Here is a 17287-nt window from a genome sequence, read left to right on the forward strand (position 1 = left end):
TGTATTTTTGAAAATGTGGCTTAATTTAAATAGAATCATGCAATGCATGCTGCAGAAGGGTCCATCATAGGAATGGTATCATTGGCAAGGGTAAAGGCCTTCCAGAATGACGGGATTGGCAAATTACGCAAATGCGCAGGCGTGTTACCCATCAGATCCTTGTCTGTATGAATATCAAAGTGCTTGGGCACCTTGCCACCATAGCGAGTAAAGATACCGGGCTCGAACGTCTGTCGCCACACGATAGGGACAGTGGCACCTTCGGATGATCCAGGCACCAATGGGTCGGTCACATAGCAGTTCTTTCTGTCGACCAATGCATCCTCCAAGTCCAGGTTGCCCAAGCTGATGACGTTGGGGTCCAATCCGTCAGCAGCACCAAACTTGTTGTCCGAGACCACGATATGCCAGCCCCAGGGTGAGATCGGCACACTGCTGTTCCAGATAGGCGGACGGATGGTATAATTCAAACGGGCGGTGTAAAAGTCAAAGAAGGTGACGCCCTCATACAGCCAGCCATCCAATTCCTTGTCTTTGGTTGCGACCTGCTCGCCCAAAAACTTGTAGAAAAAGTTATTGTGGACCACCATGTTGCTGACCTGCATAAAGTCGGCGTGCACGGCTGCATACATCATGACTGCATTGTTGGCCAGGTAGTTGGAGACGACAAAGGCATCCACAGCCGAAGTGAATCGGGTCGCGCCACCAAAGTCACCAATCTGCCATCCGCCGAAAAAGTTCTGATAAATGTACGTTTGGTTGCTGCCCACAATGCTGATCGCGTGGTCTTGACCATACGTGATCGTGTCAGGCAACGTGCCGTTCAGAATGTTTTCTCTGATCGTAATGTCGTTGCTAAAGTACATTTGCACGCCCGAGGCTAAAAAGCCTTGCTGGTCGTCTAGGTCTCGGCCAAGGCACTGTTGGACAAAGCGAAGCGAGGTGAGAACAGTTTGGACTTGGGGTGCAACGTGAGGATAGACATCGTCGAGGTGGCGTAGATCCATGCCAAAGATGTTGTTGGAAACAACACTGCTTTTTTGCGTTTGGAACACGACGCCAGCATCTATTATTACAGGAGTCCATTTGCGTGATGTGATTTATTAGTTTTTCTCTCGATCAAGAAAAATATTGCTGGTAAGGATGCTTACTGGTGGTATCATTCTTGGGGATCAATACCGTGCCACGGTGCTCAAAATCACGCAAAAAGACGTTGCCATCTATGATAATATTAGCCGTTTCCTGATTTCCAGTTGGTCATAAAGTGACATACCGATGTAAAGATTCTCGCCGCTGTATGAGATGATGGATCCACGGCCGCCGTTCAAAAAGAGGTTACCCAGGACACTACTTTCGTCACCGTTGGTATGAGGTTCGATTTCAATATTGACGTTGTCAAAAACGATGCCCTTGATGGACCACCCTTTATTCTTGGCCGGAACTAATATGTACATGTCGCTCGTTAGGGAAAATATCCGCAAAGGAGGTGTAAAGTTCATCAAAAGGCTGTACCTTTAATGGTTGCTGTCAGGTTGGCTTCCTTAGGACCAGTAAGAATTGTTGGATTCTCACCAAATCCAGTAGCATGCAGTGATACGCCTGGCTTCAATTGAACGGGCTCATCGGCAGACAAGATGAATTGGCCTGTATTCAAGCAATAGGTGGAAGGAGAAGGATCAGTTTCATAGACCTTTACATGGGTGTATGTGACACTACAGCTCTCTGTACTTTATTGTACAATAGTTGATGGGACCCGATAACTGGTTTTTAAACATTACCAGGAAAAAGGTTTACAACGGGATCGCTACATGTGCATTATATAACAAGGGTGAGTGATTGGATAGGCAAGAATAGACCCTACGACATACCCTGAAAGTGCAGCTTCATCAATTAATCCCTGGAGTGTGGAAGCGGTGTTTTCCGTAGAGGTGTAAGCAGCTACGGCATCCTCCGAACACGCCAGATCCGCTGCTGCAGCTAGTGCGGAAGTTGCTGTGGAGAGCAGCAAGCCCACGATGACGCTTTTGAGCTTCATTGTTTGCTTGTATATATAACGAGGAACAGGAAGACATTGGGGCCGGTCTGCTTCTTATATAGCACACGTCCAAGACGAAAAATGCTTTCAATAACAACGACAGGCCCCAGTCTTCTCATCAATATCCCCAATATTTCCACTGCCAGCAAAGCTACGTGAGAAATTAGCTGCATATTTTCTTTTTTGGCATTCCAGCTAACCCAGAACTTTTTTCTTTCGCACACAACAGACACAACCCACTCTCTTTTTTTCTCTTTTATACTCACAACAACAACAACAACAACACACCATGCCTGCTACTGCTCCTCCCCCTCGTTCAGCAGCTTCACAATCCACCCATTTACTGCCAAAAGACCCGCCCACCTATGACTCGCTTTACATTGCCATGCCACAATCCTCTTCTTCATCCACATCCAGCACGTCGTCGCAGTCTGACGGATGCTGCACCGCTGTACAACGTTTCCTGTACAGACAAGCGCCATTCCTACAACGCCTGGCCGCTGCTACGTTTGTTGCAACCACAGTCTCTACCACCGTCATGTTGCTACTATGGCAATTGCAGAATCTGACCACTCCCGAAGACGATCGCCCTTGGTTTGACCCAGACGAAGTTTCTGACTTTATCAGTTCTTCTTCGTGAAAAGCAGAAAAAGCGAAAACGAGAGATAAGATACCCAAATCCACCCACTACTACCCCTCGCACTCGCACTCACTCACTTATCGAACAATAGCCGTTAACTTAAACCCAAACCACTCTCACCCCCTTCTCTCTATTCTGGGGTACACTCATCCAAGAGTTACTATTTGCCAACAACTAACCTATCAAACGCATCCAGCCGAAGTTTCACGACAGCAACAGTAACAACAACAACAACAACAATAACAACGACAGTAACCTTTTGTTTTCTTCTATCTCGCATTCTGTACATATTGGCATCTTTTTTTTTTCCTCTTCCTGTTTCAATAAAAAAAAAGCATTTTCGATACCATCAAGCCGTTGTCTTGGGCAATGATAAATGACATAGTCTACTGCTACACTATTGCTGCTGCTCTTGTCTATCATGTTTAGATCCCACCCCCCACCCACCACCCCCGCGCGACCTATATTAATCATCCTCCTCCTCCTCCGCCCTTTCCCCCCCCCCCCGCAGAACAAGAGAGAACAAAAACACTAACCCCCTTTCATTATTGTGAATCTGACGGGTCCATTCGAAAAGCAGGGTGTTCAATGAAATAATGTGACATACGAAAAGAGTGGAAAGAAAGCAGTTTACTATGTTTTTGCGAAAATAAAGGCAGAGTACCATCGTATCAATCCAGCGCATATTTGCCAGGACTTTGCTATTCGAACAACGAAATTGTCAGCTTATCGATTTGAGCAGCCAAGTTAGACAAGCATCATTTTGCTTAGACACGCCATGAAGGGACTGTTGTGCTTTAAAGGGGTGGGGGTGGGGAGAGATACCTCTATTATTCAGCTGGTGGTCTGCACTTGCTAATAGCTCTTCTTCTTCTTCTTCTTCTTCACAAACAAAAGGAAAAAGGGATTGGCTGTATGATATGTTGGCATTCTTTCTTTTGTTGTTATTTGTTTACGCATTATATCAATAATGGGTGTTGAAACACGAATGCACCATTTTAGATGTTCTCATCTATTAATGCGACAAACCTAAATTGCTCTTCCATAGAGTGATTAACAAACAATGGCTTCCAGGTTCTCTCTTCTTTGTTGTGCATGCTTTGTGGTATTATGTTGTAAGTAGAAAAGATAATAGTAGGTGTATGCAACAAACCGAGTTCATGTGGTGTGCAAGGATTATCACTGCGCATATAGATCAGTATAAACTACTTCGCCCTATAATAATAGGTTCCCGCGCGCGCTATGTACAGTATGTAACAAAATGAGTACATACACTAGGAGTGATAAGTACACCAGTCTTATTGGTAGTATGCAAAAAGGGTGGGTGGAATGACTCTATTATTCATTATCGAGTCACGCGAGCAACTATAAATCATTCCTGACTTGAAGTAAGCTGCTGTTGTTGTCCAATCTCTGCTTTTGAAACCAGCTCACATTCATCGGTGGCTATGACATGCTACTATGACCTATCGCAACGTAGTTACTTCTTACTAATTTGATGTCCGTGCACTTCTAAGTGTATGATAAGACAATTTATCGTTGTCAACACGAGTAGTGTGGTGATAGCAGTAGTAGTAGCACGAACAGATCCTCATTGAACGACACGACAACCCCCTCTTTTAATTCCATTTTGTTGTTTGTTATATTGGTCTGACTTCATCCAGCCCCTTTTTCTTTAAAGTTTTGACGTCTTGTTTTCAAGTTGGACAGAAGAAACCCATTCGCAGCATGTGCCGCCCCCGAGAGTTTCATTTTTTAATAACTGCGTTGTGTTCAAAAGGTCCGTGCTTTTTCCACCGACAAGGTCCATGTACCTGATACCAAAGCCTATATACACATCGAATTCAAGCTATATGTATGTGTCAAGCTACTCTAGTCACATCTATAGGTGTAGAAATTGAGAGAAAGTCGGTGAGTCCTTTAGATAATATAGAGTTCCTCCGGTCGCTGTTGTCTGCCGGTCCCTTATTATCTCGCCAAGGAAGCAAATCCTTATTTCAACAAACAAACGGATGATTTGCTAAAAGATATAACACACATATCTTGCTTCTTCGCATCTCAAACGTGGACAATGATATCAAGTATATGTGTTTATCTTTACTCAAGCACTGAGTATGAAGTTTCATAAACAAAACCATCGGGCACCATGTGCAGCGGGGCATCTATTCAGTAGCTGAGTGTGTTATTAGGCACCGCAATGTCATCACAGTACGAAATTAAGTCGCTGGTAATGGTGAGTGACCGAATGATAATCCGGTTTTCAGCTGACAGCACTCTTTGTTAAGGATGGATCAGCCATAACAACAAAGGATTAAAGGGCTCTCCTTAATCTCTTAATAGATCGAGTTACACTTGCTTTAGTGGGCGTTTTCTCCATGTTCTCTATCCTTCTTGTGTGTGTGTGTGTGTGTGTGTGTGTGTGGATGACTATGTCTGGATTAGGCAGTAGTACCAGGTCACCAAACATCACAGACATTATATATCTTTTACCTATAACGCTTAATGACCGTGTAACATGTATCGTCGGCGCAGGATTGGAAGCATCTGAAGCACTCGTGCTTCATTGCCACTTTTTTTTCCCTTTTTCTTTTTGTTTCCCAACTTTTTTCTTTTCTACACCTACAACACGATTCATATTGGGAATCTTCACCATTCGTCGTTTACCTTTCTTTTCCCTCTTTTTCATAAACGCGGTGCAAGACCTAAACCACCTTTCCTTTTCTTTTTCTCTCTTTTTTTTTTCTGTCCTTTTCCCTCCTCCTCCTCCTCCTCCTTCTTCCTCCACACTCCTATTATACCCTAACTTAAGTTCAATATTTAACCATCTCGAATAATCAACGCAGCCATTACTGCCAATCGATTTTAATTCAATACGCTCGATTGAATCGCCATGGTCAAAGAGGCATCGGCAGTGCAAGTAGGCAAGTTATAAATTGTTTCAAGGAGTAAAAAGAAAAAAGTCAACCCCACTTTCCCGACAACTAAAATAACCGCCACCCCCTTCTTTCTTTACATATTCTGCATAATAAAAAAAAAATTAGCATTGCGCATACGACCATTAACTGAAAAAGATCGTGCTCAACCTCGATTTGCCAATCTTTCCAACGACGATGTATTAAAGATTCATGAAAAGACCGTGCATGTTGTGCCGCACAGCAAGCTGTTTACGTTCGACCATGTGTTTGGCGTTGACAGCACTCAAAGTCAAGTGTTCGAAGCACTTGGTGAAAAGCTTATCCACAAATTCGTCGAAGGTACGCAACAACAAACTGACGGTCTCCATGACAACGCTAACTTTTGTTTTGTTTTCTATTTCTGTCAGGTTATAATGTGACAATTCTTGCATATGTAAAGCATCCTACTACATGCATCCTTGTTTGTTAACATATATATATATACACTATTTACTGTATGATTGACTTGCTTTCGATGCTACATGATTTTCTTGTAGGGACAAACATCGAGTGGCAAAACATATACAATGGGCACAGCACAACACCAGAGCGGACGGTACAACATGGAGTTAGAAGGCATCGTACCACGTGCCATGTCCCTTTTATTCGATATCCTCCAATCCGGCAACAGCAACAACAATTCATCCGACGCTGTCCGATCCATCACGCCCGCACCATCCGTATCCTCATCCACAACCGACACCGCCTCACAACCGAAAAATCGATTACGACCTCCATCTAGAAAATCCCACGTGCCATCTACTACTACATCCTTATCCCATGCAACATCAAGACAACAAAAGTACACCGTCAAGGTCTCATTTGTCGAAATTTACAACGAAGAATTAAACGATCTCTTAAACGGAGCTTCACCCACAGAACGACCGCCGGTCACGATCCGTGAAGACGCAAAAGGTCATATTTATTGGACGGGCGTTAAGGAGCTGACTGTACACAGTACAGATGATGTGTTGTAGTATGTTTGTTTATCTCTTTTATTGTCTGATTATGTGGCACCACCTTTTGGATGGGAATGGATGGGGAGATATTAATTTCCCCCCCTTACACTGTAGTCATCTGGAACAAGGCACCCGGAATAGAGCCACAGGAGCAACCGATATGAATGAAAAGTCGTCCAGATCCCATGCTATTTTCTCGGTCTCGCTCAAACATGAGAAATGGGTTCCTGCAGGAGGCGCTACTCATCATCCCCGTACAGATAGCCCTGTGTTTGGCCGGAAACGGTCCGGAAGTTCCATACGTGGAGGCGGAGTGGCTGCACCAGGATCTGATGATGGCGAATGGATGATCACAAACTCTAAATTCCATTTCGTCGATCTTGCCGGTAGCGAGCGTGTAATTATCGTCAAGCATAGCTTTATATCATGGGAGCGAGCACAACAGACTAGTTTTTATGCATAAACGAATCACTGATCCCCTTTGACTCATCTAATGTAGCTCAAACGAACCGCAGCTGAAGGTGATCGACGAAAAGAAGGCATCAACATCAATGCAGGGCTACTGGCATTGGGTAATGTTATTTCCGCCCTCGGTGATCCATCCAAACGTAGCACGCACGTCCCTTATCGCGATTCTAAGCTGACGCGGCTGTTGCAGGACTCTTTGGGCGGCTCAGCAGCGACGTTAATGATTGCCTGCGCCAGTCCGACCGAATATAACTTGTCCGAGACTCTCAACACACTGCAATACGCCAATCGGGCTCGCAACATTAAAAACCGGGTTGAAAAGAACGAAGTCGAAGAGTGGATGACAACCGAAAATATCGAGCTACTACGTACAATGATTGGCAAAATGAAGATGGAGCTGCGAAGCCTAAAGTCCGGCTCCATGAGCTCATCTGCCAGCACCGTTGTCGCTTCTACCAACGACAACCACAACGTGGACCTACTTGTCAATAGCAATGACTCGGATCAATTGTACCAAGAACAACGGTTGACGATAGCCGACCTGCAACGCCAAGTGGAAGAGTTAGACGGCGAGGCAACAGTGACTCGCGAACGAAACAAGGTCGTCGAAGCTGAGCTCAAGCGAGTACGCAAACTCGAGTCGATGCGCAAAAAGGAGGAGGAGCTCAAGATGAACAACAATCACGACTTTCAACATCTGGTCGAACCTGTGATTGAAGAATACGAGAAAAGTATCTCTGCTTTGGAATCCCAGCTAGCCATGGCCCGTGCTGCACTCAATCATTCTGACATTGGCTTTGAGGAACAACGCGCCAAACTCGAACAATGCGAACTGATGCTCGAGAATCAAGATCAGACGGTCGCTGATCTACGCACGCGACTGTCCAAGCTTCAGGAGCGCGAGCATAACAATGAAGCCTATATCGACGAGCTCGAGGGGAAACTGATGCGGTCTGCGAACGATGCACTGCGGGATCAAGAGTTGTTGAACGAGCTCAAGACACGGATCATGCGGTTCAAGGAGACGGACGAGAACACGGAGCAATACATCTTTGATTTGGAGCAACGTTTGGCTACAAGCGAGGCGGACAAAATTACCCTTCAGAAATCAATGGAATCTCTCGAAGCCAAGGTATCGGAGGCCGAAGCTACCAGCAGCAAATTACGTGTGCAACTCAACAAGGCTGAGGATACGACCACAGAAAAGATGATGCTGCAAGAGCTCGACCAAGTAAACAAAAGTTACAAGAGCCTGGAAGAAGAGCGCGATCAGCTCAAGGCCGAGGTGGAGCGATTATCGGCTGCTGCCAAACAACAAACAGATACCAAAAACCAACAGGAACAAGAGCGCGACAAGAACGATCATGTCGACGTCAACAGAACAAGTACGCCGGATGTGAATGGTCAAAGTGACAAGGCAGCGCGTCGCCAAGCCTATCGCCGAAGCTATGCTGAGGAAAAAGAAACGCCGGAATCTGTGGCTGCAGCAAGCATCCAAAAGGCAGAGCGACGTGCAGAAGAAGCAGCAGCACGCGCATTGCATCTTGAGCGAGAATTGCGTGAGCTACAAGACGATCATCACGAGACGCTCAAAGAGTTGGACGAAGTGCTGATGCGATACCAAGAGGCACTGGATCAAGTGGATGCACTGCAGCATCGACCGGGCGCAGCTGGTGGTCATGATGAACACGGTGATGTAGCATCCGTTCCTGCTGAGAAGCATGGTGGTGGTGGTGGCCCGAACGCTCTCAGCAAGGAAATGCTTCGCGCCAACGAAGAGGCAGAAATCAAGGAGCGCGAGGCACGTATTCGCCAGATCGGGCAGCTTGAAAAGCATGTGGACGATTTGCAACAACAATTGGATCTGCGCCAAGCAGAGCTCGAGGATGTACAGCAACAACTCGAGCAGCACAAGACACGTGCATTGCAGGACACAAAGGCCTTGGAAGCAAAGTACACATGTCAAGTCGAGACGTTGAATGACACAATCGAGCGGTTGCAAGCTGAGCAAAAGTCGTCGCTGGAGCGTGTCGAATCTTTGCAGCGATTGGTAGACGACCGCAGCAAGGCGCACGACGCGATGGAAAAGTCGCTGCGTGACCTCGATGTGAACAGTGGTAGCGAGAAAGAAGCGTTGCAAAAGCGTTACGATGCACTCCAAACCGAGTTTAACAGTTTCAAGGCATCATCTGACGCTGCATCGAGCGAGAACAAGCAGGATGCGCAGCTGTTACACCAGCAGATGATGAATCTACAACAGGAACTTGCAGATCACAAGGACCTTGTGGGCGTAAAGGATAAGCAGATTGAAGATGTGAGCCAGCAGCTCGAACGACTGGAACACGATTTGAACGAGCAACTGACCCAAGCACGCGATTCAATTGCACATCTCGAGACATCGTCATCCAAACATGTGGAAGCCCTGCAGCAGTCGCGATCTGCTCACAAAGAACTCGAGGCAAAGACAAATGGTGTCGACGAACAGCAACAGGACAAGGTTCGCACGCTTGAAGCGCAGTTGCTCGCTGCGCAAGCATCGTTGACGCGCTCAGCCGATGAGAACAAGGGTTTGCAGCAAGAAATTGCCGATCATCGTGCCCGACTTGAAGAACAATCCAGCGATGCCCGTCGACGCATGGGAGTGTTAGAAAAGCAATGTGCCGATCAGGAGTCTGTTATCGATGCGTTGCGCCAATCTGTGGATACAGCCAACAGCAACCTTGACTCTACTGCAAAGAACTTGGACGCGGTCAAGCTTGGATCCGATGCACTTGAGAAGCAGCGCACAGAGCTGACATCTGCTATCCAAGATCTCAAGGATCAGTTATCCCGGGCAGAGGCAAGGGTCCAGGAGCTGGAGTCAGCCAAAACCGAAGCCCAAACGCTGTCGAAACAGTGTGGAGAACAAGCACAGGTGATCAACACATTGCAGTCCCAATTGATCGAACTGACGACATTGACCGCCGATAGAGAACTCAAGTCGCGACAGGAGCTCGACACTGTTCGCGGTAGCGCCGATACATTAGAGACTCAGCGACACGAACTGACAACTGCCATCGACACCTTGCGTCAGAAGCTTCTCCAGACAACCGCATCATCAGATGATGCAACAAAGATGCTCAATACAACCACGGAACGCGTAACACGTCTGGAGCAAAAATGCAGCGAACAGACTGCCTTGATCGAATCCCTCCAAGCGCAACTGCGCGGATCGGATGTGGCCAAGGAGCAGCTCCAAACCACCCACAATGAATCAATCAAGCAGCAGCGCAAAGACTTGACAGCGGCCATTGATGCTTTGCAACTCCAGTTACGCCAGACGACGGAAAGTGCAGACAACAGTTTGGAAGCTAAATTGAAGGAATTGGAGACAATCAAAAGTAGTGCCGGCAAGCTGGAAAAACAATGGGCCGATCAAGCAGCCATGATTGAATCGTTGGAAACTCAGTTGCGCGACCGATCGGATACCACAGAAGCTCAAAAACACATCGAGTTGCTCGAGCGAAAATGCAATGAGCAAGCGTCAACCATTGAATCTTTGCAAGTGCGTTTAAGCGAGCATCAAACCAACGGCCATCACCGTGCCGTCCAGCAGCCCAAGGAAGATGACAACGAGAAGGCGGACCAGGCACACACTAAAGATTTGGAAGCGTTCAAACGCAAGGCGGATGGACTGGAGAAGCAGTGCAAGGATCAAAGTTCTGTGATCGAGGATTTAAAAGCACAGTTACTATCCACCACTGCTCCGTCATCGTCCCAGCAACAATCGAACAACAACGACAGTGGTGCCAAGCTACAAACACGATGCAACGATCTTGAAATAGCACTTGAAGAAAAGAACCAGCAAGTCGAGGCGCTGCAGCAGGATTTGGACAGTCTGGACGAAGCATTAGCGGAACTGGAAGAGCAGAAGCGCGTTGCTGATGAAGATGGGTTGGAGAAGCTCAAGCTGCTCGACGAGATTACCAAAGAAAACGATGATCTTGCTGCCGCATTAAAAAAGCTAGAAGCAGACATTGCTTCAGCAAAAGAAGAATCCAGCGAGCACGCCAAGCTCCTTTCTGACACCAGCAAGGAAAAAGACGGACTTGGCGTCAAGCTCAAGGAGACAGAAGCCGCATTGGCTACTGCACAGCAAGGATCTACTGAACACGCCAAGAGGCTTTCCGACAATATCCATCAATTGGAACGTGATACCCAGGAATTCCAGGCACGCGTCGATCAAGAGCGACAAAAGATGGCACACTTGGAAGCTGAAGCGACCACGGCCCAGGAAGCGCTTGCGGCAACACAGCAACAGCTCGATGCTTTACGCGAGTCATCGAACCAGGACCAGGAGCATCATAGGGCTGAGCTGGCAGCACTCAATGAACAGTTGCAAGACCTTGAGAAGCAATTGAGGCATGAGCGCAGAGAATCCAAACGACTCGATTCGGAGCTGGCTTCGTCTCGAGCCGTCACGGAAAGCGAGCAGCAGAAGCATCAGCGTGCGATGGAGCAAGCGTCCGAAAAGGCCACACGCGAAAGCAAGGAGCAGCTGGCACTGCTGATGCAGCAAGAAAAGCGTAGCGAGACCTTGGAAGAGCAGCTCCAGACGGCACAGGTCACAGCTCAAGAAAAGGACGCACATTTACGGTCACTCCGGTCACAAGTGGAGACACATGTTCGTACCATTAGCGATCTCCGGGAAGAGCTCGAAAAAGTCCAATTTTCAAGTCAAGTCGCTGCTGCTAGTTCTGCCAACAACAGCAGCAGTAGTGGTGATGATACAAAAGACAGAGAGGACGATAGTGTACAGAAGCTATACAAAGAGCGAATGCAGCAGCTTGAAAAGAAGGCCAAGCAGCTCGAGGATGAAAATCAGGAATACATTGGCTTATCTGAAGAGCTTGAAGGCGAAGTGAGCAGGCTGATGAAGGAGGTGGATCAGCTGACGCAGGAACTGAACGACAGCCGTGAATCGAGCGACGATCAACTGCAGCAGCTGCAGGAATCCTTGGAAACGATGGAAAAGACGTATCAACGTCAGCTGGACCAGGTCAATGACGAGGTTACTGCGTCAAGAACAAAGTATGGCGAGCAAGAACGTCAACTTAATGACAAGATGCAAGAACTACAGGATCAACTAGCTGCTGCTACTGCTACTGCTGTTGGTGCCAAGGAAACAGAATCCGCAGCTGCATCGATCAACGAGGATGCTAATGCCCAGCAACAACAACAACAACAACAACAACAACAAAAGCAAGAACTTGACAAGCTCAAGATTGCATTGTCAACGGCCGAATTGAATGTCAAGCAACAACAAGCCCAAGTGCGAGAAATCGAGTCGAAACTAGAGACGACGCAAACATCATTACAGGACGTCCAACAGGAACTTGCGTCTAAAACACAGGAGAACGCGTCACTACAGCAGAGCCTATCGCATAGCGAGCAAGCTAGTCAAAAGCTAAAGGCCGAATTGGCAGATGCCAAAAAGGCCAAGGAAAAGGCGGAACGATCATTGGCATCGTTAGAGAACCAGCTGGAAGAGCTGATAAGTAAAAAGAGCAAATTTATGTGCTTTTAGTTTTAGATAATATCCACACCCCTCCCCTCCCATCCTGTATTTTTATTCCTTCCTTATCATTACACACACACACACACACACGAACAAAAAAAAAAGATGTGCATTCCTTATTATTTAAAAATAATCATGATGAATATATATATATATATTTATTCTATAATGGACCAGCTGATTCGTATTATACCATCTGTTATGTAGTATAAACCAACAGCACCGATCCTCTAACATGAGGGGGGCGCAACAAATAAGAAAGAGCGTGTGATGATGACGGGTAGGTGTCATGCAAAAAGGGCGGCCATACTCGGAATACGAGGCGATCTGAGAATCATGCGCTTAAAACGATAAGATTGTGAATTGGGCGTTTTAGCCTCTTGGTATTATTACCCAGCTGAAAGAAAAAGAGAGGCTCAATCGAGCGGGGGATAGAGTAGAGTGGCAAGTTGTCAAAATGTAACAGTGCCCCCCTCCCCCCTCTCTTCTCTTTCTCTCTAGTCAACCGGAATTATCAGCGGCAATAATAAGGGAAAAAACCTTGTAACAAAAAAAAAAAAAAAAGGGCTGAGTTTTCGGCTCAACGTGCAGATCGGATTGCATTGAGCATGGAACGTTTCTTTGCATTACATTTTCGCGCAAAGCAGCAGCAGCAGCAGCAGCAACAGTGCCAAGGCGGGAATGTAACGTTTTTTGATGCATAAAGCAACTTGGAGAGAGCATGGCTTTTTGTGTTTTATATATTATGCATGTGTGCCTGGTTATGTACCAAACACGCCCTGTCCCCCTCCCCCTTGTGTCCGCCGCTCATTTCTCAAACACATATTACTCGGGACACATCCATCATCATCTTTTTTTTTTCAAATACCACATGTACTATTGTGTTTGCCCCGCTAGCTAGTAGCTAGATCGCTCACTAGCTAGTAGTAGTAGTAGTAGCAGCGGACAAACGTAACAGAGCATCGACATGCATTTGCTGTTCTATTTGTTCCCATGAGGCCCTTTTTTTTATTATTGTGTTACTAAGCTGCTACTGTAAAATAAAAAACACCATCATCTCACTTTAACGTTCACGTAATACCACGTTGTATCACAGCATCACACACACACGCACTTGTTCCTTATTCTTTCTCCACACCAAAAAAGGATAGAGAGACATCGGGCCGTAGTACCAATAGAGATAAAAAAAAAAAGAAAGGAAGGTTACCCTCAATGTCGAAGCCATAAAAAGTTCACTCTATGGGGTCCAGTTCACTCTATGGGGGGCCAGAAGACGCGCACAGAGAAATAGAGAAGATCATGCATTGAGCTATACGTTGCTTGTCAGAAAAACCAGATGTTAGCAGGGACGGAGCGTGGAGGAGGGCGGGAGGGGGTGTGGTGCGAAAGGCATCATATCTACCTTGGCTGGTTTTGCCCTGATTGAAAAAATTCGTGAGTATAAGTATTCATTAAAAGAATGTATTATAGGCGCGCTTTTTTTTTTGTTGTTTTACCCTTCGATCGATCACTATTTTACTTTTAAATTGCGCGCGCGCGCTCTCTCCTCATCTCTGTTGTTGTTGTAAAAAAACCAAGGGGTGGGGGTAAAATTGCTCTTTGTTGTTTCTGCATTGCATATTCCATTTTTTTAAGAATACCATGCAAACGGAAGAAGAAAAAGAAGGCTTACTGCTGCTGCTGCTGCTGCTGCTGCATACTGCCATCTCTCGCATTGTTGGTGTCGCTTTCCTACTTGCTGCTTATGGCACACACCGATCAAAAAAGACAGCACTCATGATCCTATAGGACGGTTTGTACTACAACATAGGCACCCCCACTCTCTCTCTCTCTCACACATTTCCAGCTTCCCTTTTTCTGATCAGTCGTCCTCTCTCCCCCCCATAACAACGGCTACTACTCTACTACTGCTATGGCAGTGGTTAGTTGTTAAGCTGTTGTTGTTACTGGCAACAAAGAATTTGTTGCTATGCACTCTATTTGGTCTTGGTGCACATGTGCCTCGCCTGGGAGTTGTTCTGGACTCTCTCTCTCTCTCTTGTGAATGAAAGAAGACTTCTTTATGTCACTCTTGATGAGTTTGGCCACAGGTATTGTAAAAAAAGACAATAGGGGCGGTGTTTCAATGAGGGCACCCTCTCTCTCTTTCTCTTTGACGTTATTACGCCATCCAAAGTGTTTCATCGGCAAGATTATCATTACGGCCAACTCTAAATTTCATTCCACAGCAAAATGCGTAAAGTGTGCACTATAGGGGCCTGTGTACGGCGGGGAGAGCAATAAACGTGTTTTTCTTTTTACAGAGACTAAAAGTGATAGGCGCGTATGATACACACAACAAACACGCACATCACTCTACTAACACTTATTGTCATCCAAAAGGGGTGGCTACCTGTATCCTATTACAAGCATCGATAGAGCATCATGTCAGCACAGCAACAACACATGATATGGCCCCCCCAAAACCACTCTTCTTTCCGGACCGCCAGTCCACCGGGGGGGAGGGGGATGGCTCATCAACCTCCTCAGCCGCCCCCGCCTCGAATGCCTTGTCTGGACTAATTCAGCTAGGGCGTAATAGCCTATCAACTGATGTAATCATTCTTTGCCCTGGTGACAAGTCCAGTCATAATCCCTAGGCAATCATTTTCCCCGGGGGGGGGAAGGGTGTGAGGGAAGCTTCTAATATCCACCTGCTGCAATAAGTATATATACCTGTGTGTGTTTTGGCTCTATGCTGCTTTATAGATGTGTCAGGGGCAACTGAAAACCATGTATCAAAAGTAATCTATTCCAATGCTACTCTATGTCAGGGGGGGGGGAGGGCGGGCGGGCGGAAGAAGGCAGAACATCCCAGTGATACGCAATGAGAATAGGAGGAAAGAGGCCTTAAAACAATACGCCCGCATATCAAAAAAGAAGATACTTTGTATATCAGTAGTGAAATAGCGCGAGAACGACAAAAGAAGGCTAAGGGAAACAGCCACGTTTATGGAAATAGTGCTCGATTCCTTGCCCTTTTTCTTTAACAGTTTCCGCGCGCGCGTTTCTCTTGGTACTCCTAAAATAAGCAAACCCCACCCCCTCTCTCTCCCTCTCCTCCTTAATACCTTTGGTACGCTTGAAGAGAAGGGAGTCCAAGGGAAGAAGTCGATGGAAAATGAGCAAGTAGTGTCAAATTGTACTCTGCGTTGTCACCCTCAAATCATCAAGGTCTGTGTTCAAAATCTGGAAAACCCCCCCTCCGTCTGTCTTCAGATCCATTTCCCCCGCGCCCTCCCACCCTCCCCTACTTGAACTTCTTTGTCAAAGCAAATGCGTGTTCCTGATGACAGTACAAGGTACACTTGTAAAAAAAAATAAAAGGCGCTCTGATCAATATAACCTGTAACCAGCTGGTTCTCTTTGAGAAGGGGTGTCATGGTTTGGGGGGAGGGGAGGAGGAGGGAAGAAGAGTCACATCAACGCAGAATACAGTAACGCTATACAGTAGTAGTGTATATATGTATAGGGTTATGTACATAAGAAGCGCAATATAATAATAAAGCAGGTTTTGTGTATATAAACACAAAGTGTCATATGATGGTCAGTGCACAGAACTTTTTTTTTTTACGCCAGACATATATATACACACACACACACTACAAACAACAACCTGTTAGGAATAACCGTGCAGCAAACCAAATATGTAAAGCGCATTTTCGGAGGGACAGTTTATCCTGATATTCTATATACGCACACACTGCGTCGCGGCGGGGGGGGGGGCTAGTGATATTAGAGTCGAAAAGAAAAGCAGGTGTAGAGCGATAGGACCATGTCCTCAAACAACCCCATCCTGCCCCGCCCCCTCTTATTAAAGATATATTCATCGGCTGGCGCCGAAAGTAACGCAGTAGAATACTAAATGGTAGTCGGACAGCAGCCAACACGCATACAATAGATAGGGATCCAAAAGGGGTAAAGGGTCAGTATATCATATGTATACTTGACTCTCTAGTACACAGTCCACAGTAGTATGATACAGATGGTGAAAGAATAAAGTGCTACGTGATGACGCATCACTTTTTTGACTTGGCTTTCAAATCTCGGTCGAATCACCACGATATAGTTATCAGCCGAGAAATATAAAAAAAAAGGGGGAGACCGGGAGGGGGGGTGTTAGTTGGTAATGTACCCATCGGAAAGCAGCTCAAAAAGAAGGCAATGTGCATAGATTGCCATGTACTCATATGTAATCCTTCACAGACAACAACAAGAACAATGTTTTTTTTATAGCGTGGTGACTCTTTTACATCGTCGTCGTCGACATCATCATCATCAATAGGGTGTCCTACTTTGATTGTCCAACGATGCAAGTCGATCAGTTCCCATGAATCGGAAAAAGTAAGTTTCAAAGAAGGGGGGGGGCAGAGAGAGAGAGAAAGAGATGGCAAATGATGAGAGCTCCCGAGAAGTCGACTGTTTCTTGTTGGGGTGTGGGGGAGAGAGAGACAGAGAGAGAGACAGAGAGAGAGGTACGGTCAATGCCCGATTATAATACACCGCACGGAGTGCATGAAGCAGTAGTAGAGATAAAAAGAGTAATAAGGCTTCTTCTGCTGCTGCTGCTGCTACTACTTTGTACTCTAATACAGACAGGCAGCAAAGAAAAAAGGTACATCTGCGGGCCACTCT

General features: G+C 46.2%; 3 protein-coding genes across 3 annotated transcripts; 2 read left to right on the forward strand and 1 right to left on the reverse strand.

Annotated features, from left to right (window-relative positions):
- Positions 1-3: 3 nt before the first annotated feature.
- Positions 4-2249, reverse strand: BDB00DRAFT_826081 (uncharacterized protein). Its single transcript, XM_053123699.1, has 6 exons — positions 1869-2249; positions 1779-1804; positions 1513-1644; positions 1274-1441; positions 1152-1220; positions 4-1066 (listed from the first exon to the last, which is right to left on the reverse strand). The coding sequence occupies exons 1-6, from the start codon at positions 2033-2035 to the stop codon at positions 36-38; spliced, it is 1593 nt and encodes a 530-aa protein (XP_052979165.1). The 5' UTR covers positions 2036-2249; the 3' UTR covers positions 4-35.
- BDB00DRAFT_939339 (uncharacterized protein) lies at positions 2236-2926 on the forward strand. The gene has a single exon (XM_053129314.1). It carries the CDS (start codon positions 2325-2327, stop codon positions 2673-2675), a length of 351 nt encoding a protein of 116 aa, XP_052979166.1. The 5' UTR covers positions 2236-2324; the 3' UTR covers positions 2676-2926.
- A 2348-nt stretch (positions 2927-5274) lies between these two features.
- On the forward strand, positions 5275-8224 carry BDB00DRAFT_976375 (P-loop containing nucleoside triphosphate hydrolase protein; the record flags this gene model as incomplete). Its single annotated transcript, XM_053129926.1, has 6 exons — positions 5275-5596; positions 5717-5929; positions 5998-6023; positions 6127-6605; positions 6703-6985; positions 7088-8224. Coding segments are annotated over exons 1-6 (2169 nt in total), but the record flags the coding sequence as incomplete, so codon positions are not given.
- Positions 8225-17287: the final 9063 nt, after the last annotated feature.

The sequence above is a fragment of the Zychaea mexicana genome (genome assembly GCF_025766255.1).
Source record: "Zychaea mexicana strain RSA 1403 chromosome Unknown BDB00scaffold_42, whole genome shotgun sequence".
NCBI classification, from domain to species: domain Eukaryota; kingdom Fungi; phylum Mucoromycota; class Mucoromycetes; order Mucorales; family Lichtheimiaceae; genus Zychaea; species Zychaea mexicana.

What these genes read in the sequence shown, in the direction of transcription:
- BDB00DRAFT_826081 (XM_053123699.1), bottom strand. Translation starts at nt 2,035, where the DNA reads ATGAAGCTCAAAAGCGTCATCGTGGGCTTGCTGCTCTCCACAGCAACT. An exon ending in GATGAAGCTGCACTTTCAGG is followed by an intron (nt 1,805 to 1,868) that starts GTATGTCGTAGG and finishes ATGCACATGTAG; the next exon opens with CGATCCCGTTGTAAACCTTT. An exon ending in CCTGACAGCAACCATTAAAG is followed by an intron (nt 1,442 to 1,512) that starts GTACAGCCTTTT and finishes TGTACATATTAG; the next exon opens with TTCCGGCCAAGAATAAAGGG.
- BDB00DRAFT_939339 (XM_053129314.1), top strand. Translation starts at nt 2,325, where the DNA reads ATGCCTGCTACTGCTCCTCCCCCTCGTTCAGCAGCTTCACAATCCACC.